The sequence below is a fragment of the Tamandua tetradactyla genome, chromosome 24 (assembly GCF_023851605.1).
Source record: "Tamandua tetradactyla isolate mTamTet1 chromosome 24, mTamTet1.pri, whole genome shotgun sequence".
Taxonomy (NCBI): Eukaryota; Metazoa; Chordata; class Mammalia; order Pilosa; family Myrmecophagidae; genus Tamandua; species Tamandua tetradactyla.
Window position 1 is genome coordinate 8980922 of NC_135350.1, and position 21202 is coordinate 9002123.

The 21202-nt window shown below is 36.2% G+C and overlaps 1 protein-coding gene across 25 annotated transcripts in view; it reads right to left on the minus strand.

Moving 5' to 3' along the window:
- The window catches only part of ANK2 (ankyrin 2), a 767321-nt gene that overhangs the window by 207822 nt on the left and 538297 nt on the right, over nt 1-21202 (minus strand). For 12 of the 25 annotated variants that reach the window (XM_077142501.1, XM_077142497.1, XM_077142499.1 and 9 more), the window contains exon 1: nt 13500-13827. The exons of 2 other annotated variants lie outside the window; for them this stretch is intronic. In XM_077142501.1, the coding sequence (XP_076998616.1) occupies nt 13500-13634 (135 nt within the window). In that variant the 5' untranslated portion in view covers nt 13635-13827. Of the gene's footprint in view, nt 1-13499; nt 13851-21202 lie in introns of those variants that run through there. 11 more of the 25 variants (XM_077142500.1, XM_077142495.1, XM_077142491.1 and 8 more) reach the window with 4 other exon arrangements.

Here is a 21202-nt window from a genome sequence, read left to right on the forward strand (position 1 = left end):
GGTACTTTCGGTTGTTACTGTTGTTGTTGTTTGGTGCTGGATTTTGCTTTACTTTTTACCATTTTTCGGACCTTATAACTCCTAAGACTGGAGAGATCCTGCAAGATCTCTGGAAGGGCATACTTTCAAGCATCATATCAGCATCTTTCAAGAAATGCCAGGAAATGCTGATAAAAAATAGAAATTGCAGTGTGTGTGTGTGTGTGTGTGTGTGTATGAACAGTAACATTAAAACAATTCTGTACAGGAGGTTTCTCATTAACTCAGAATACTGACATCATGTTGCTGGCTTCTCTCCCATATGACTAGAGGACAACTGAGATACTTCTTTATCCCCAGTGGATATGACCTGTTGTAGCTCTTTAAATTTACCCTTGTGCTATGAACTGTAATTGTCAGGAAATGTTTCAGCCAGTCAATTCTATTTCCATGCAAGTTATAGGGTTTATGTAATTTTATATTGAAACATAAAAGATAGGATGAAAAACTGGTTTAAAAAAAATTTTACCAAGGGTACACGGGTGGTTCAGTGGTAAAATGCTTGTCTTCCATGTGGGAGACCCAGGTTCGATTCCCGGACCAGGCACCCCAAAGGAAAAAGTATTTAATTACAGTACATAACACACGATAATGGGGAAAAGATTAACAAATTAAGTATTTGTAGCTTGACTGTAACTTGTACTACTTTTTTTTCTTAACATTTTAGCTGATCCTACAAATTCCCTCTATTGGAACTCAGTCAATAAAAACCCCTCTAATTATTGTTGCATTCCAGAGAATAGCTGAGCTTTTTCAGCAGTAGCTTTCAAAACAAATTCTTGATTTATTGAGGTAAGAGCATTGGCATCAACTCTAAAGAGAATTTTGAAAAGTAAAGAAACTTCTAATTTAAACACCACTCAAAACAAAATCAGGGTTAATTCATTTCATGGAACTAAGATTTGGGTCAGATGCCCAAGCACCTCTTTAAAAAAAATCAAGCTGAAGCTAGGCTTATAGAGAAATGCCTTTTAGTGTATAACTTCTACGGGCGTTTGTATTAAGTGGATCCTGTGGGTCTGTTTCCCAGAGGTTTAGGAATTGGCTCCTTCAGGACACCCCGCTGCACCCACCCTCTCCCTGTGAGTTTGACAATTTCCCTTGAGCTTGACCTGTCATCCCATAAATGACCTAAGTATTCAATCATTCATAAATATTTGTTGACTCTTAGTTGTAAGCACAGCATCTTTCAGTGTGTGTGTGTGTGTGTGTGTGTGTGTGTGCTCAACGTTATGCTTGGCTCTAGAAGTGTCCCAGTTTATCCGTTTACATATTTTGCTCCTCAACTGGTCTGTGTCCCCACTACCCAGCAAAGTGCCTGATGCAGAGTAGATCAAGAAATACTTGTGGAAATGAAACAAATAAGGGAAGAAGTTCAAGAGAGTGAAGTTGGGCAAATAAGGCATGAAACAACATTGGTCAATATGAATTAAATTAGGGAAAGCTTGGGGTATATCAAGTAAATGCTTACAGACTTGCTAAATCTTAACACCTGGTTTCAAATCTTGATTAACAAAATTTACACATCTGCTATTACATTAATTTACCTGAACCATTTTGCCAAAAATGAAAATTGGTTTTTAAAATGCTTCCTTTACAATACTGTTGGATAACCACAATAAAATCAAGTACTGCTTGACTCTGTTCCTAAGGGTTAATGACTAAAAATTAATGGGTAAAGATGGGCTCCCTCGCTCTGTATCATTACCTTTCAGATAGTCATGGAATAATTACTGTACTTAGCCGTGGATTTGACTAGACATGCTCTGAGCTCAGCAATCTCTGACTTTAATTAGTTAGGTTAAGGTATGATTGGCAACTATGACATTTTCTGGGGAACTCATGGAACACAGCTCAGCGGCCATAGCCCAGCTCTCGCCCACACCTTCCCCCACCGCCTCCTTCCATCCCTTATACTGTGCGACTGTTTCAGTCTGCTTCTATTCCACAACCTGGGGGAAATGGTAAGTCGAATAAAAAATCCAGCCAGACTTTAAACCCAGAAACTGGGAACTCGCAGCCTCAGATGTAATCAAGGCAGGCATTCTCAGTGGCAGGGTCTCCCCACCCCCACTCAAAGTGCATAAAGCTCGTACTCAAACGGCACCCATCGGTCTCTCTTCTGTGGGCGATGTGGAGCTGCCATCTGTCAACCCCGATATAAGCAATTCTGGCCACTCAGGAGACTGGCCACAACGGGCTCTCTTCCCCTGCTCTTTTAACCCTTTATGCTGTTTAAATAATAAAGCAGAAATTTGCTGAAAATTTCTTTTGTGCCCTGACCCTGTGTTCCCAGGACGCACTAGGTAGCAACTCACTCTACAACATTAGTAAAGAAACGAAATACAGAGAAAAACCTGTGTCTTTCTGATACCATCAACATAGGACCTTGGTATTTTGTTTCTTAAAAATAAGAAACTAGGGTGGATAACAGTGGCTTAGTGGTAGAGTTCTCACCTGCCAATGCTGGAGACCTGGGTTCAATTCCCAGAGCCTGCCCATGCAAAAAATACAATTAAAAAATGAGAAGAAACTATAATTTTGCTTTTCTTGAGGGGGAAAAAGATCTTATATAAAGTAATAATTTAAACTTTTGTTTTTGTTCAGTTTATCTAAGGAAGAGGGGAATTACTGACTATTCAAGATCTTGGAACGTCTAATAACATACAGTAATATGTATGAATACCTTAGTAATTCCTGCAGGGTCAAGGCCTGAAATTTGAATCACATGGAACTGACACCTCTGGAATACTAATATTTCTCTTCTCTCATGTTGTTAACTCACGAGTTTCGACACTTAAGGACACAGTTATATTATTTTAAAATATTGCTGCATATTACCCTCTACAAGTGAATCTAAATCAATGTCTCTTTCTTACAACTATTTCTATTACCATGCAAAGACTTTTTTTTCAAGTACAGCAATGGAAGCTTCAAAGACAACATTTGTTCCTCTGTTACTAAAGTAACATGCAGACTTTTACTAGCTCATGCAGACATATTTCCCTGAGTGGGATTTAAACCTGGACTGCTTCCAAGATGAATGAAACTTCTCTCAGCTGTTCTTAATTAATAGCCACACCTGCTGTTTAAATGTTGATTACACCTTTAAGAAACCATAACAGTAAAACTTTTCTCAGTAAAACTTTAGTAAAAATGTAAGCTAATAATCTGTTATAATAACTAAAGGAATAGACAAATAAAATTCCATAAGAATATTTGTCTAAAACTAGACAATTTTTTATGTTTTTAAATACCTTTTGTTCTTACAAACTCCCTTCTGAAAAGAGAAGGAAAATGCCTATAAAATATATATATATTCTCATAGTAGAACATTTTCAAAATGAATAGAATAGAAAAATTATCAACTAACAACCATAATCACATTATCCAAATTAACACTGCATGTTTTTATATATTTTCTTCTAAAACTTTTCTATGACTGTATCCGAAGTTTTGAAAGATATTTTAAACATCATATAACAGACTATCCTATGGATAGATCAGCATTGTTTTAGCTTTTTCCCATTATATAAGTAATTCATGTCTTCAGTTTTCATTACTGTAAATAATATTATGATAAAAAAATTTTGTACATAAGTTTTGTCCCTGTCTTGATTATCTACATTGTTTACATTCTTAGAGGTGCGAAAATTGTGTCAAAAGGTGTAGATTCTTTTTTTTTTTTGGCATGCTTTATTTTATTATTTTTTTTTTTACATGGGCTGGGGCCGGGAATCGAACCGGGGTCCTCCGGCATGGCAGGCAAGCACTCTTGCCCGCTGAGCCACCGCGGCCCGCCCAAAAGGTGTAGATTCTTGTTACATTGTGTACACATTGTTAAACTCTCCTTGAGAGGCTGAATAAGAAAATAACCTAAGAGTTTGCAAAAGAGCCTGCTTTGCTCAACTGATCTCATCGTGGCTTTGATTTGCCTTTCTCATTTTTGAGGAGGATGAAACTTTAGTCATATTTATGTTTATTGCATTTTTTTCTTCTTTGAGTTGTCCAGATTTTTTGGTCCTTTTAGAGTTTCAAATGCCTTTCTTTTTATTTTTAAAAAACTCATATAGACAGGATATTATATTTGCCTTATTTATTGCAAATTTTTGTTTGATGTTTGCTTGTTAATGATATTTTTACTTTGAGAAATGTTACAATTTTTAAAATATAGTTTTAAACTTCTACTTTTAGATTTTTATTCCACTACTTTTTATGCTTTCCAACCCTGAATTACTCCTCTTTATTTGCTTCTAGTTTTTAAAAAACTGTTTCTTTTTTCCCCATTTAACCCTTTTAATTACCTGAAATTCATTTTGGTGTGAGGTGTGAATGGCTATCTTATTTGAAGTATTCCATGTGGGCAACGTTTTCCAATTGTTGAAAATCTTACAACCCACTTTGCAGTTTCTCTGTAAGAAACTGAGCGAGAAAGCAGCCGAGCATCAATAACAGTTGACAGTGTCCCCGGTTTGGCATGCAGCTGCAACTGCATGCATGGGTCACCATTAAATTAGGAATGGCAGTTGGCATGAACATCTGTATTGCTGCTTAGAATTACCTGAAGGTAATGTATATAATGTATATAATGTATAATGTATATGTTGATTTGTACAACATACACAAAATGTATACAACGTGGCAAGGAAAAGATTGATTCTTCACTCTGCATTTATATATTATATAATTAAAAAAAGAAAAAGCATATAGATGATTTATTTTCTTGAAATAAACTGCCTCAATACATAATTTTACAGATCTTCTAAAAATGCAAATATAATTTTAAAAATTGAAAACATATGGGGTGAATATTTGACAGTTTCCATTAGTTGATGTACTAAGAAGTGCTAATGAGGTCAGAGGAATTGAATTAACCATCTCGCATGACATTTTGGACTGAAATATGGACTTCAGCCAGGACGCTGTACTGTATTTCAATTCTGAGGGAGACTAGATCATTCAGAACACCTTGCTGCTCAAGTCGGATGCTCAACAGTGAAATGAAATTCTGATATTTTACTTTGGGGCACATTTTCATGACAACACATTATAGTAACTCAGTGCCATTTCTGATGGGAGTTTACAAGGTTAAACAATGAATGAAAGGACTCTACATAGGTGTACAGTAATCATCAGTTTTGGAAGCGGAACAAGTTTATTCTTTTTCCATTGTGATACAGCACAGTAGACACTTTCTTACTTTAATGGCAATACATAAGAGCTCCAGCAGGGCCCTGCAGGCTGGCAAAGCCTGCACTGTTCGCTTTTTTTTTTTTCTTGGAGTCTTTAAAATTTTTTCTCGGATTTTTAAAAAATTGTCACTAAATAGATGTTGGCAATCAGTTGAATTAACCTAGATTAGAAATAACTTAATAAAATGTGAAGGATTTCTGTGCTCTTTTGCTTGAATGCTCTGATGTTACATTTTCAGTCCAGTGCTGTCAATAAAGTCAACCTCCTCTTCTAACATAAAGTAGTGGTTATCATACTGAAGTGCACTTAAGAGTTACTTAGAGATCATGTTTAATCTTGTTAAATAAATATTCTCGGATCCCACCCCTGCGATTCTAACTTGGTAGGTCAGGATTGGGGCTCAGCAATCGACAGCATTTGAAACTCTCCAGGTGGTTCTTTTGCTGTGCGAGGTTCATGGAGCACACTCTGGGAGGTGCTGACATAAAGGATTAACCAGACGTCTCATTTTAGGTATTCGCTACACAATCTCCAATACGCTTTATCCCTTATGTCATCATCAATCATCTGGTCAGTCGGGTGGCATATAGGATGTAGGACAGAAGAAGGAGCCAAATAACATGAGCCGTTTTTAAAGGAAATATATATCATAGAAACGTGGTCAAGTGTGTGAAACACACACCTTCTTAACAGAAAAATTGTTGGGTATCTGTAAAATACCCTTTTCCTTCTGTAAATGATAATCTATTGGGTTTTTTTTTTTCCCAAAAAGGAAAAGGTGTCACAAATTTTTCTATGTGCTTCTTACCTTACAAGATGTTTAGTAAATGCTAATTTCCTTCACAAGGCCAACAAGCTACTTATAACACATTATTTATGTTTTGTGAGAAATCCAACTTCTTATTGGATTACTGGATAAAGTAAGAATTCTTCACAAGACAAATTCTCAATGTGTGAGATTTAATTTTATTAAATGAAATGAAATGTGTACTTAATAAAGAAGATTGTATCAGGAATCTAACTTTATACTGCAAAGCCCCCTTCTGTAATTCATTGAGGATGGAAGTAGGTAAAGAAGAATACAATTTAAAGTCTATGTGACAACATTCATAATTCACCAGAAGCACAGTTTCTAATATGAAATAATTAGAATAAGCAAATTCATAGAGTTACAAACTAGAATATAGGTTACCAGAGGCCAGGGTCAATATAGAGAATGGGGGATTATTACTTAAATTGTACAAAGTTTTATTTGGGATGATGGAAAAGTTTGGTAAGGGATGGTGGAGATGGCAGCTCAACAGCATGACCGTATCTAACAAGTGCTGCATTACATATTTGAATGTGATTAAAAGGGGAAATTTTAGGTTGTGTATATGTTACTAGAATAAAAATTTTTACAAAAGCATAGGCCTGTGCAACATAAACAGTGAACTCTAATGTAAACCATGGATTATAGTTAATAGTATATTTATAATAATATTCATCATTTGCAACACATGTACCACAGTAATACAAAGTGTTAACAATATGAGGTGGAGGCAATCTTGAAAGTCTGTATTTCCTGCATGTTTTTTCTGTAAATTTACAATTTCTTTAATAAAACATATATCCCAAAATAAGTAAATAAAAAGTAATTTCATCCCCCAACCTCCATCGTTAAACACCTAGCTTTCACATAACTTTTAGCTACATTTTATTAGCTCAAAGACACCATCTAAATAATGATACTACAGATAATCATCGTAATATTCCTACCTTTTAAAGCAAATTTTATAGAAGATATGCAGGTTTTACTATAGTCGCATAAGCCTGCACAAATATGAAAATCAAATGCTTACAAGTTCGACAATCAAATGTGATAAAATGCGCTCAGAATTTCAAAGAAAAAAACCCAAATGAAAATAATCAGAAACAAGTGGATGTTTCTTGTGGCTTATTAAATTTAAATTTCACCTCTTAGGGCATTAAATCCAAAACAGCTGGCTACTGGTGAGTGGCCTGACAATATCTGTGTGGAAGGGAGAAAACACGGCTGGGAGAGAATGCTCTCCAGAGTCTCCTTAGTTCTATCACGCATGTGGCCTTGAATGAGCCTCTATATTATATTAACCTTAATGAATACAGCAGAAGAAAGATTATTTAAAATTAGTAAATAATTGAAATAAATAAAAATATTATTTTTGGCTGGGGTGTGCCTCACTGTAAGAAAAAAATAAACAGAGATATATTGGATACTCATCATTCACATTAAAATTTCCTCGTATCACAATGCAATCTTTCAATATATTTCCTTAAAAGTCAACTATTTATTGCATTTAATTTAACTTGATACAGAGACTGCATAACAAAATATCTGTTCTTTTATTTAGTAAATATATTTTGCACAATTAATATTTTACATCAGTAATGTGTGCACTTGTAATAAGGGTACATTATTTTTTTAGCAGAAGGTTACAGTTCAATCTGCTCAATCACCAAGGTGAGTGCTTTTTAGAAAATTCTTTTGTATCTTTTCAATTTCCACAGCCTCTGGCTTCATTTAGGGACCTGCAGCTAAAAAGGACAAACATTTGCTACCTTGGGTCTATTTCTAGTCATTAATTCATTCATATTTTTAAAAAAGGTTTATTGAGCACCTATTAAGTGCTAGATACTATATCAGGCACTGGAAAGGCCATGGAATTTAATATGCAGACCACTATCTAATTTACTCTACTAAAACAGCCTTTGATTGGTGGTTTTTCACTGGCATGCAATTCAAATTCTAAAGCTGGGCATACAAAGCTCTTGATAATCTGATCTCATGCTTTTTATCCAAATGTCATGGGTTCCACACCTGTCCAACAGAAATTAGTGTAACAACTATCAGAATTAACATACTGCTTCTCAATTACTCTAATGTCATCATGACTCCAAAATTGACTTTGTGGACTGCCTATGTAGCCTTAAAATGTGACTTTTCTGCAACCCTCCAAACGGTACTTCCTCACCACAGTATAATTTGATATTGGGACTGCTACTTTGTCCATCCCTGGACTTACACTCCTCTTCAAGCCAAAGTTGCACATGTTATTCATCTTTGTAGGCTCAGTGTCCAGCACTTATTAGATGTTCAATAAATGCTTAATGAATGCACACATGTTCTTACTTCCCAGCAAGAACCCAGACTGTAGTCTGCTTCTCAAGTCCGCTTCAAACTCCACCTTCTGCTTTAGCAAGAAGGATGTTAAAAATATTTAACTCATATACTCCTCAGGCACCAACCAGTCAATGGCTGGAGCACTGGAGTGGGTTCATGAGAGCCCTTGCTGGTCCAGGCATTATCCCTTTGTTTGCTCAACTGAGTTATGGGCATAGGCTGGAGAATCCTGGAGAAGGGGTCCAGCTAGCCTCAGTAAAAGAGGCAGCTTGATGGGCTCATACCAGCAGATATTTAATCTACCCATATAGAAGCATTTCAAATTGTAAACACTGGTACAGTTGTTCTGTACTGAATACCAGCCCTGTCCATGAGGCATTTCCAGACGGCTGAGGCCTGCAGAGGTCTTCCCTTTCATGTGGATAATTTATTTCTGAGGCTATATTGTGAGACCCTGGAGGACAGAAGCCATGCCTTATACTTTCTCAATCTTTATCTTTAAATGACTCATCTAAAAGTTATATAAGCTTGATGCATTTCATATTTTTTGAAGTGCTTTCCAAGGATGATTTTCATTATACTCCTGGCTTTTACTGAGGTTAAATATCAAAACTAATTATAGGAAGAAAAAATTCCTATCTTTTTATAAAATTGCTACAGCAGGTAATGCTCAGTGTATTGACATATTGGTATGCTTAGTAGAGAAGGAATCCCTTTCCCTGTCTCTCTCTCTCACACACACACACACCTCCGTCTTAGTAAATTGCACTAACTTGCCACTAGTTGCCTAAATCAAAAAACTCTTCTCTTTCTTTTTTGACCCCTAATAAACCCCAAACAGTCTTGGAATAAAAATGAAAATATATTCTAAATCCTAACACTTCTCACCTTCTTCTAATGTTAACAGCCTAATCCAATCCTCCACCATATTTCGCCTCAGGGGTCACCAGATTCACATACATTGATCTCCTTTTCTTGTTGCACTTTCAGCAGGTAGAGGGACATTTTTTAAAACTATTAATCAGGTTCTACTCTTCCCTGGACTAAACCTCTTCAGAGGCTTCCTGCTATAGTTCGAATGAAATCCAAACTCCTTTACCAAAACCCATTACATTGAGAAAGAAGTCCAAACTCCTGCCAAACTCTCAGACCTCATTGCTTTCCACTCTTCTCTTTGTTCACTGTGCTTCAGCCACACAGGCTGTCTTTCTGTCCGCCAACATGCCTGGCACATTCCTAGCTCAATTAGGCAGCACACCTCCCCCTCCCGTTATCATACTTATAAATCTATATCTTTGATCTTTGTCCTCTCTTACCACAGGAATTCTCTCATTATCATTATTTCCCCAGCATCTAGAACAATTCCTGGCACATAGAGAGGCTCCATAAATATTTTCTGATTGAATCAGCCTAGCAGAAAAGAACTGAATCAATTTCATAACAACACCAGGGTTGTTGATCTAAAGTCATAAGAAAATTTATAAAGTTATGAAAAGGCTGATATAAAGAAATGAAAATTCTCTACCACAATTTGGGAGACTTGTTAAAATAAATGAAGTAAGAAAATAAAACTCTGAGAGCAAACTGGTAAAAAAAAGGAAAGGTTTGGGTACTTAATTTGAAAATCATCTAGGATAGATGATGTAAGTAATGTTTATGGTGAAGCATCACATCTATGATCCAGCTCTTGGCACAAAGCAAATTAACAATTTAAAATGTATGAACTTGGGCAGGCCACAGGGGCTCAGTGGCAGAGTTCTCGCCTGCCATGCCAGAGACCTGGGTTCGATTCCCAGTGCCTGCCCATGCTTAAAAAAAAGAAAAAAATGTATGAACTCAGTGTAAGAAAATTCGAGTGTACTTAGAACAATATGCAAATTTATAAATAATGCCTTAAATACAATGCCAAAAGAAGAAAATGTAATAAAGATACATCCCTGATTAGTTGCTCTAAGTTGCACTTTTCCAAGGTATCCTTAATGACTCCTCTCTTCAGAGTCTGTTTGGTCCCCGCATGGATTTGCTGACTAGTGTCCCACAAAGCGCTACCCTGGGATCCTGGGAAAAGTCTGTAAGACTTCTTTCACAAGTGAATTCGGAATATACATGCCAGTCACCTGCATACATGAAAATGGAAAGGCATCTGAAAGATGATGCAGTTTTCATTCATAGAAAAATTTAGAACCATTTCCAGAGCTTCTGCTAAATAAAAATGTAAACATCCTTCCCTGCCACACACCTTGTTTTTTTGAAGCTGCCAAGCCAGTTGTGATAATATCAGATCTTTGAGTCCTTTCAGGATTAGTGAGTGAACCACATTTCAGAGAAAAGCTATATGATATATCTTAAGAGTCTTCCAGTCTCCTAAGGATTGCAGACATTTCCTCAGTTGATTTGGAATCGGGTCCCTGGGCGTAGGCATCTTCTAACACCCTTAAGGGAGAGATGGGCTTGGGGTACTCACAGTGGACAGACCAGTGTCCAGCCCAACCCATTTAAGGCATATTCCTGGTAAATGATTTCTACCTCACATATCTACAGAAAAAATGTCATATATTCAAAACGTATGTAGTAAAGTATTAACATACATAAAATCTAACCATTTTAGTATTTTAAATGTGTATTTCTTCATGAGTTTGTTTTGATTATGAATAAAACTAGAAAATGTATTTGATTGAAACTCTTGGCCCAACAATACAATAAACTTTATACACATATTTAAGTTTATTTCCAGAAAAAAAAGGGCCAAATATCTCTGTTTTTGTTTTTCCCCTCAAAAAAGAGGAAAAGTTATCATTAAAAGTTCCAAAGCTCTTAATAATTATTTATCATTAATTATGATACACAAGAAAGCTAGAATAATTAAGGAATAATAATTAAGGGAGTATTTAAGATGACTTAAAGAGTGACTTCAGCCTTATAGTACCCCATTTTTAAATAAATAAAATGATGGAATTCTTAAGCTTAGGGATCTTAAGCTAATCTTAAACTACATAGAACCACTTTTTTGTGTGTACACATATCATCTTTGGTATTAAATTATGCATTTAGCAAGTCACGACTTTCCATGCCTGATGGCTAAAAGAATAGAAATTTTGCACAGAATATCACTTCTAGAAATTAGACAGCAGGCACATTCTCACCTCTACCACACCCTTCCTATGTCACAGCAATCATTCTCTGCCCCAGTCTGTAAAGTCTTTGGCAGAAGAGTTAATTTCAATGATCAACATGCTATACGTACTTTAATATAGAGAAATCAGATTGTAAACTTTTTCAAAATACAACTCCCTTTTTTTCAGGGTCAATATCGAGCTTAATAAGGATAGAAGGATTTTACAAGGAATTGATGCTGCCGATGAATATTTCTTGTAACAAGTTTTCAAATAGTTTTCTGTACTCTTAGCCTTGAATAAATTTCTCATTCCGATTCTTAGACCTCAAAATCATGTTACCATTTGATCTTCTTTACCAAAAAGAACCCATCAACTCACCAAGACACATTTCCGTTCTCTACTTTTAAAAAATATATCTTTTGTAACTCTTTGAAGTGCCTGAAATTTATTTCCACAAGCTACATTTTTCTTAATGATTTTTTTCATTTTTCCTAATGATTTTTAAAAGGTGAAAAAAATGGGATGTCCTTGTGTGACTTAAAAATACTAAAGGAGCTATTAAATAACATTTTAAGGACCGATCTAAAGTCTAAATTAATAAAAGCATTCATTAAACTAGAAACTACCTTTAAAATGAGGTAATTCCTTCTTGAGAGAATATGTTTATTTAGTGCAACTAATTAAGCATGGAGAGTTCTCCTACTTTGCCAGCTCAGTATAGGAAGCAGCACTGGAAATGACTGCTCTGAGACGTCTGGAATGGTTCTGCTGGTGGATGTGGGTAATTTAAACTATAATCCAGAAGGACAGCGGTGACTTCTCCTGGTTACAAATCTCAGCTGTATGCTTGTTAAGGCAGATGATTTTTCCCCTGAGGGACAGCCTCGCTCCTCACATTTCTGGTTACCCTTTTGCCTGTAGTTACTTCTATTCCGGAAGTTCTGTCCTCTTTTTCACTGAAGTGCTGATAGCCTTTCTTTTCACTTCTGCCAAAGGCAAACATTTGTTCTATCTGCTGTTTTTTTAATGACAAATTCTTAGATTCTGTTTCAGTTTCACTATGGACTGACATAATTTCAGTGCTAAGAAATTATGACACGAATCCAGGTCAGAGTAAAAGCCAAAGAGACTGTGGCACCACCACGAACTCCTCACATACTTTCTATTCTTACTCCTGGAAATATCAGGCAAATGTTATACTGTAAAACTCTCTATTTTTCCTATTCAGTAATCCTACACATCTCAGTTTTAGGGCTTCACTCAGAACTAAATAACTTGCAATAAGGTCAAATTCCTGGAACTGACAGATCAAAGATTATTTTCCAGTAAGTAGTAAAATAAAAATATTCCAGAGATTCTTGGCAAAAAAAAAAAAAAAAGCACAATAAGCCTTTTTGTCCATTTAAAGGAAAACATGATGCCCATGAATTATTAAAATTTGAAAGTCAACTTATATATTTGGTTGCTCAACTTTTAAGCTTTTTCACAAAACATTACCATAATCAGAACAGTATTCAAAGACCTTTTCACTGAGGTTAGTTAAATGGTAGAAGTAAGATCCCTTCGTAAGCTGAAGCTGGGATTCCACATGACCACATGCTTTAAAAATGTTCCATGACCTAGTGATAAGTGAACTATACATCAACATTAAAAGGGGCAGAGGGATTTGACAGACTGAATGTAAACGAATCTTTACAATATTGCTGGAATTCACTTTAAAATATTACGTATGCTCAATCTTGAACAAGTTTCAAATAAAGAGAGTATCATTGCTCATTCCCAACTTCTAACTCATAAAGACACTTCAGAAGAAACAAAACATGTGGCATCGCTCAGCATTGAAAGGACACCACAGCGTGCCACTGAATCAGAGGCAGTCAGGTGGTTTGATCACATTGGTTTTAGTCTGTCAGCTTTCTTCCAGGAACTTTAAGTTTGACCAATGAGGTCCTCTGTTGCTTTACACGCTACCATTCTCCCTTCCTCCTCGTTTGTGGCTTAAAACTTACCCGTACCCTAGGTCCTTTGACATCCTCACTGTTACAGCCATAGTAGTCTGGGGTTTTATCCCATTCCTGCATGTTCCCTTGTGCTCTTGTGCTCTTCACCGCGTGGCAAGATGGGCAGAAAGCTGCATTGCCCATCTCAGTTCCACAGTTCCTGCCGTCAGTGGGCCCTTCCTTGCCCTCTGCACTCTGTCCAGGGCTCCCAGGGGTACACTAACATGGACAATTCATCAAGACGATCCTTGGCACCTCTGCTCCGTTCCCCTCCACGCCCCTCACCAGTTCTCCCCATCTGCTGGCTGCCTTGCTGGTGTCAGAGAGAACTCAAAACCCTAGCAACTGCAGGCTACACTCAGTGACCATTTCCAATTCAGGCACTGCCAGTCTATTTTTACACCTACCAGGCCAGCTATGCATGTCAATGGAGTGGGGCGGGGTGGGGGGCGAGGCGAAGGGAGAGCAGAGGAGGGGGCGGTGTTGTTTTGCTTTTCACCATCTGAGCAGTCTGCTTTACACATGGACTTAGGTTCCTGCTGTGTAAAATGCCTCTACGTATGAGAATTTTTGAATTGCTCAATGAATGCCTTGGAATGCTTTGATTTCCCCCTCTCCGTCTCTCTATCCATGCAGAATGTTCAGTCTGGTAATAACTGTGCTTTACCAGCATAACAGATAAAATTTGTTTTTGTACTTGCTTCTACAAAAATGTGGCTCGGATGCCACTTGGATTATATGCATTATATCTCTCCTGATCACTGTTAGAAAACAATCAGTCATCCATTTAGCATTTACAATTCATTGGAAAAATATGAATCAAAATGGCTATAGATGTTTTAAATGTAATAAGTTATGTGCAATTTTTTATTCTTCATGATTGTACAACATAACAGGAAGCATTTTTATTCATTTATAACTTTTTAATTTTTAATATTTCATAAATGTTTCCTTCAGTTTTACAAAAAACAAAGATGGCTTTCAAAACCATATGTACTCTCTTTGAGATCATTATATATTTTTTAAGGAAATTGTTTCCTGCTAAAATGAGTACAGCAAATACAAATAGATACATGAAGCCAATCATGAGAAAAATTAAGGCTTTATTACAGCCTCCTATAGATTAAATTTCATTTCCCCCATCAAGGTTTCCCCTAAATATACATGAGCTGTGTATGTATATATATATATGTACATATATATGTATATATAGGCATTTTAATATTAGTTCTATCCTTCCTCATTTGTTTTGTGTGCATACATCTTCATCTTCTCTTCCAGATAGGTTTTAAACTATTGAAAAGTAGGGTCCAGATCTTAGATCTTTGTATCATGTTATATGTTAAATGTTTAAAAGTTGTATCGAATTGAGCACAATCACTTAGGGTAAACAGGATGTGGAAGATATTCAGAAATTAATTAAGATATTTACTAGAACCCATTTTTCCAATTTGTCACTATTTTTTTTTTTTTTTTTTTTTTTTTAAAGGAAAGACAGAGAGAAGGAAGGAAGGATAGAAGGAAGGAAGGAAGGAGGAAAGGGAAACATTTTTAAACATTTTCTTGTTTTATTGTATTCTGTTTCTCCGTTTTTGTTACATGGGCTGGGGCCGGGAATCGAACCGAGGTCCTCCGGCATAGCAGGCAAGCACTTTGCCCGCTGAGCCACCGCGGCCCGCCCAATTTGTCACTATTTTAAAAATACATAAGCAGGTTTTCATTATTTTTTTTAAATTAAAAACAGCATTTCTGAAATAGTCTATCACTCTGAATTGCTGCCCAAAGCCCTAAGATCTGAAATCTGAGAATGGCAGTTTGCAATTCTGATTTCCATAAGAGCCCCATAGTGCTAGTACATCAATCCTGTTTTGAACAACCCTTTATTGAAGAGCTAATGATCCTAGAGTGTGTAACCTACTACAAAGATCCTATCTCCACATGCATATTTCTTGGATAGCAATATTCATTATTCAGCGAATGATTTTTACCTCTTAAATACAGGTGAAGTCATTTTTTAAAGCTGTTAATTTTTCTTAATTTACTGACAATATTAGGACGATGATAGGAAAAAAATTAATTCATGTTAAAGAATATAACCATAATCTAAACAATTTAAATGCTAAAGCCTTAGGTCAAAGTATTTATAAAGACAATGCCTCATATCAGTTATAAGATTAGAGTGTTGGCTAAGATATATCAGGCCGAGCCTTTCATGTTACCTGAATAATTATGATATAGACTAATAGATTCATCATACTTGCAGTAATTTCTCATCAAATGATCTGTATACTCGAATGACATACAGTAGGATTTAAGCAAACTATGAAGTTTAATGATGAGTTTTAAAACTCCAATTAAAGCATACAGGTTTTTTTTATTTTAACATTTGTTCCCCCTATTATTTATTTTTATTCCGTATGTTTTACTTGTCTGTTGATAAGGTAGATAAAAGGAGCATCAGACACAAGGTTTTCACAATCACACAGTCACATTGTGAAAGCTACATCCTTATACAATCATCTTCAAGAAACATGGCTACTGGAACACAGCTCTACATTTTCAGGCAGTTCCCTCCAGCCTCTCCATTACATCTTGACTAACAAGGTGGTATTTATTTAGTGCATAAGAATAACCTCCAGGATAACATCTCTGTTTGGAATCTCTCAGCCACTGACACTTCATTTTGTCTCATCTCACTCTTCCCCCTTTTGGTCGAGAAGGTTTTCTCAATCCCTTGATACTGAGTTCCAAAAGCATACAGTTTTAACTTCTCTGTCTTCTTCTTCTGGTTTCCTACATGCTGGAGAACTTCAGCAATCCACAACATCTTAAAATGCAGCTTCTTCTTGAATATATTAAGCACTTTGTTTAGACTATAAGCCAGATTGTGCCAGCTGTTGAGAGAGGTACACTCTCCCCCGCTCACATCCCCAACTTTGGGGATCGGTCAGTTGACTATTTTTAAAACACAAAAGTTCAACATTCAACAGACTCTTTGATAAAGAGTTATGCAATATAAAAATTAGAAGTAAATCCTAAAAAGTATCGCTTAGCCTCCCTCCTTCATTCTAGAGCTGAGGCCTGAAACCCTGGATTTCTACATGTAAAAGGAATAGTTAACCACTTCCACCCTGAATCAGGGAAGTGATCCCTAAGCACAAGGTGAAAACTTTTGCTAGGCTTTAACAGCATGAACTGCTTCCCAGAATATCTCTATCTCATTAATACGTTACCCATTTCTACCACTGTGCCTTTGATCTATCATAAGAATGCATCCCCTCTCCTCCACCAGTTCAGGTTCAATGCCTCCTTCAAAGCCCACCTCAAAACTCACTTCCCCCTTGAATTGTTGATTACACCTGTCAGTCCCTTATTTGTTCTAATATCTTGTGAAATAAAGTTGGGACTGCGGTAGTATCAGCTCTTGCTCTTTTCACATAATATGGCTTGTCTCTCTTGGTGACCTCCTCACAGGCTTAAATACACATAGTAACATTAGATATTTGTTAAGTAAATGAATAAAAGGTGGTCATGGATAGAAGCACAACTCATAAAGTCAATATTTAACTGACTGCACTGACCTAAACTTCTCATTCTTACATAACAGTACACATTTAATGATTTAAAAATTTTTCAGTCATGAAAAAATCTTTATTTCATATCTATATTTGCAATAAACTCCCTTTCTAGCCTTGGGAAAATAGTAACACCATTTAGGTTCACTTTTCTTGGAAAAGAGTTTGTAGTGTTTTGATAAGAACAGGAAGTGCACTGCGATGATGAACCAAGAAAGTAACATGTTAAGTCTCAGAAAACCCTTTTTCTAAATGACGAGTAATTAGTCTTCTTTTGCCCCTGTATCTTTTCTTCGTCCAAGGGAAATTTTTTCATTCTTTCCCAAAAAGAGAAATATCACATGCTGATACTGGAACCCCACTGTTGATGCTTGATGCACAAACAAGACTGGGCTGGGGAAAGACAGATATGAACCCCCCTGGTGCTCTTGGGACGGTTGAAATCTTTTATTTCCTACCAGAACAGAATTAAATTATCAACCTGGAAGCTATCATAGTTGTGAAAATAGGATTTCCAATATACAGCTTCGTATTCCTGATCACTTCAAACTTTGCCAGCCACCAGATTCTTTCTACCTCACTGAAAGGAAGGATGTGAAGGACCCACAAAAGAGAGCATTATTTAATAAGTTAAAACATTTCTATTTCCATCTCTCATGTTAACTAGTAGTGGTCACCTAGACAGGTTGGTCACAAACACTTGGTGATGTGACAACCTATATACATAGCATTTTGTTCGCCAGCCAGCAAGGTTAGCAAATACTGTGCAGCATCAGTGTCTAAAAATACGCTGGTAGGTGGCTGGGATCTTTGGGAACATCTGACAAGGGACATGCTTTCTTCCAGGGCAGAACAATGTCACCACTGTTTCTCAAAAATGCTTCAGGGTCACTAGGGCAAATTATTCAGAAAACAAATCTTTGCATGTTTGGCCACACTTGGAGCAAGATACTTGAACTTAGTACATGTCTTAGAAACTGAAATGCAAAGACCCTATGATGTGATATGTTTGCATTGTCTTCTTTGATTCCCAGGCATTCCTGCTGTTATTATTTCATCTATATTGCTATGCTTCAAATCTATCATTCTTAAAATAGGGATTAAAGTACTGAAAATAAGACCAGCTTCTCATCTACAATCCGAAAGTAGCTTGTTCAAATTGCTGTGACAGCACATCAGAAAACCATCCAATGCAGCTTTAAATTTCACCTTTTAATTAAGAAGTAATAGTCATACATAAAATAAACACCTTGGAGTAGAAATAATTGTTTCACTTCTTTAATTTAACTGAAATTTAGATGACAGCTCATATAGTCAAGTGAAAAGATCTCTTTGCTAGGAGTTACAAATTTCAGGTTTAAATTCTGGTTTTACCACTAATTTACCTGTGTGGGCTTGTATTACCTTTATCAAATCTGAGCTCCAATATTCTCTTTTTTGTAATAAGGGGGTTAGACTACATGATTGCTAGATCCCTTCCAGCTCTGAAGTTCTTTGCTTCTATGAAAAAGGACTTACCACCATTTGAACATATACCTGACACATAGTTCTAAAGTTGATCATCTATTTAATGCATTCACACACACACACACACACACACACACACACACACACACACACAGACATAACAAAAAGGGTAAGTGAATTCCACTTTCTAAATTATGCACTAAATTCAAGTGTCTTGCATCATGGATCTTTAGTTCTACAGGCTGGCAATGTTCAATATCCCATAGCCTCAAGCTGGGAAGATGAAGGAAAATATGTGAAATTTGGGACTTTTATGGTATACAGGGGTTCTTTTCCAAAGGGACGGTCCTTTGTCTCTTGCTCCACCTTTCCTGAGTATTAGCTTGACTGATAAATTTAAAACATTTTGGAAACGGCATCCTGTCACAATTTTCTCCATCTCACAAGTGTAAAATACTTTCACCTGAAATAGCCTCACTCTTCCAAAATTGACTTTGTATCTGTAGACTTTGTAAGACAAACTTTTCCAAATAGACTGCATAAAATAGTAAAGGCTTTATTCCCTCCCCGTAAATGTTGATTAATTTGTTCCTAAAGCCAGGTGCTGGCCTGATGATGAATAAATCAAAAGGATGAATAAAATTTTACCACAAGTTTCTAAAGTGGCAAATTGGTAAGAAATTTTCACTCAAAATCATGGGATTTAATTTTCTCTCCCCTCCAAATTGTAAGAGTTCTTCAAGATTATTTCCCATACAGATGAAAAAAAAAGTAGTCTCTCAATCTAAATTATCATGTACAAAATGCAATGTCCTCACAGGACATTTAGTTAATACTTTCTATTGCAGAACATAGTTAACATGTAAGATTTATGTTGCCTTTGCTGAATTTAGTAATCTGCTTGGATTACAATCCCCTCCTTGCCCCTCTTTATACCATGGTAGTCATATTACAAAACTGATCGTGTTTATCTGATTAAACTAATAATTGGTTACTCCAAATGTGTGAAAATTATCCTACCCACATAAGCACATGAAAGCAGGGACAAGTTCTGACCTTGGGAATCACCAACCTGTGGAAATAACTGCAGAACATTTTTGCAACAACTTAGGCAGCATAATATATTTCTCCCTTTTGGGGTGCATTCAATACAATGTTTTTGGCTAAAAGTTAAATGCATAATGATTTCAATCAAAAAAACTATTGCATAATTTATAGACCTACACTAGACTCCCCTTAACAACAGGAGGCATAGCTCTTCTAATTGAGGTCAGTGTTAATGAGTTTTACTGTTTATGCTTTAAATAAATTAATCAAAATGAATATTGCCAACCTATTCATAAGCCCACAAACATCAATTAGCCAATTGAATTTTACATTCCTTCCAGCTATTATTTTCATTCCAGACTGTTGCCTCTTGACTTCGGGCATAAAAAGGAGGGCATTCTTTAGTAAACAGTGCCAACAACTTGTGAAGTTTTCTAAAGGCTATTCCACACAATGCCCAGAACTAAGTGGGCACCCAATAAATGCCACTGATTGACAGTAACGAGAGTGTGAGGCAATAAGTGTAGGGTGCCCAAAGCAGGCCGAAAGGGCCATTTTAAATAACCTATGTTCTGTCATTTTGAACAGGATTTTGAAAAGCAACATGTATAAAACAATTTAGGCATTGTGCACTCCTACATTCTCTGAAGAAAAGTATTCGTGTGCATAATACTCATAAAATAGTTAACAGCTAAACAGGGGCTCCCACAAGCTTTATTTGAAGAAGGAATCAAGTGATTTAAATTAAAGGAAAAAAATAGCAGAGTTGAGCTCCATTACAATCTATTAACATTTCTTATAAACTTTCATTTGTAAAAAAGGGAGACAGCTAATAGAGATAATCTGAAAAGTACTCAGGTAGAACGATCTTTGAATGAACAGTTTTAAAGCAAAATTATTGATAGTTAGTGGGGGAATGTCTGGTGTCCAGCCTTGCTCCAGTGGAGATTACAAGTGGCAGCTACAGGAAAAGGACATTCTTAGAGAAGACAACTGACTGTTGATGGAGCACTGGGAAGAAAGCTGACCAGCATCACTCCACATATAGCAAGCTACTGTTGTCTAGCCTGATCTATCAAAGAGACTCTTCATGCTGTACAATAGTTAGACATATTGCTGGAGCCTCTAGACAAAATAAATAAGAGTGCTGTATTCATGGGGATTTATAATCAACCTTTCAAAAGAATATAGGAAACCCCAACACTAAGCTCAAATGAATTATCCATGATTGAGACTAGCAAGCAAACATCCATTTATCCTTTCCATGCCTCTCAACTCTCAGTTTAATTAGTATTTGACCAATGTTTTCCTTTGATGGTTCGCAGTCACTAAGCCACATGCATTTACATACTCAGTTTGTACGTTCCTCCTAGAGGTTCTAGAGAAATGACAGCCCATCATAAACATTTTGGGTTATGATAGAAAACATGGGGATTTAAGTATTTTGATACTTTTGCCATTACTGAAAGAATTTCTTGAATTGTACAACAGAGCCCACGTCTATGTAATCAAATATTTTAATGTATTGGTCTCAAATTTTTAAATAATAATTTCCTAACAAAATGTACACATACGACATTTGAAATTAAGCAGAAGACATAAACATTAGCATACATTGCCAGG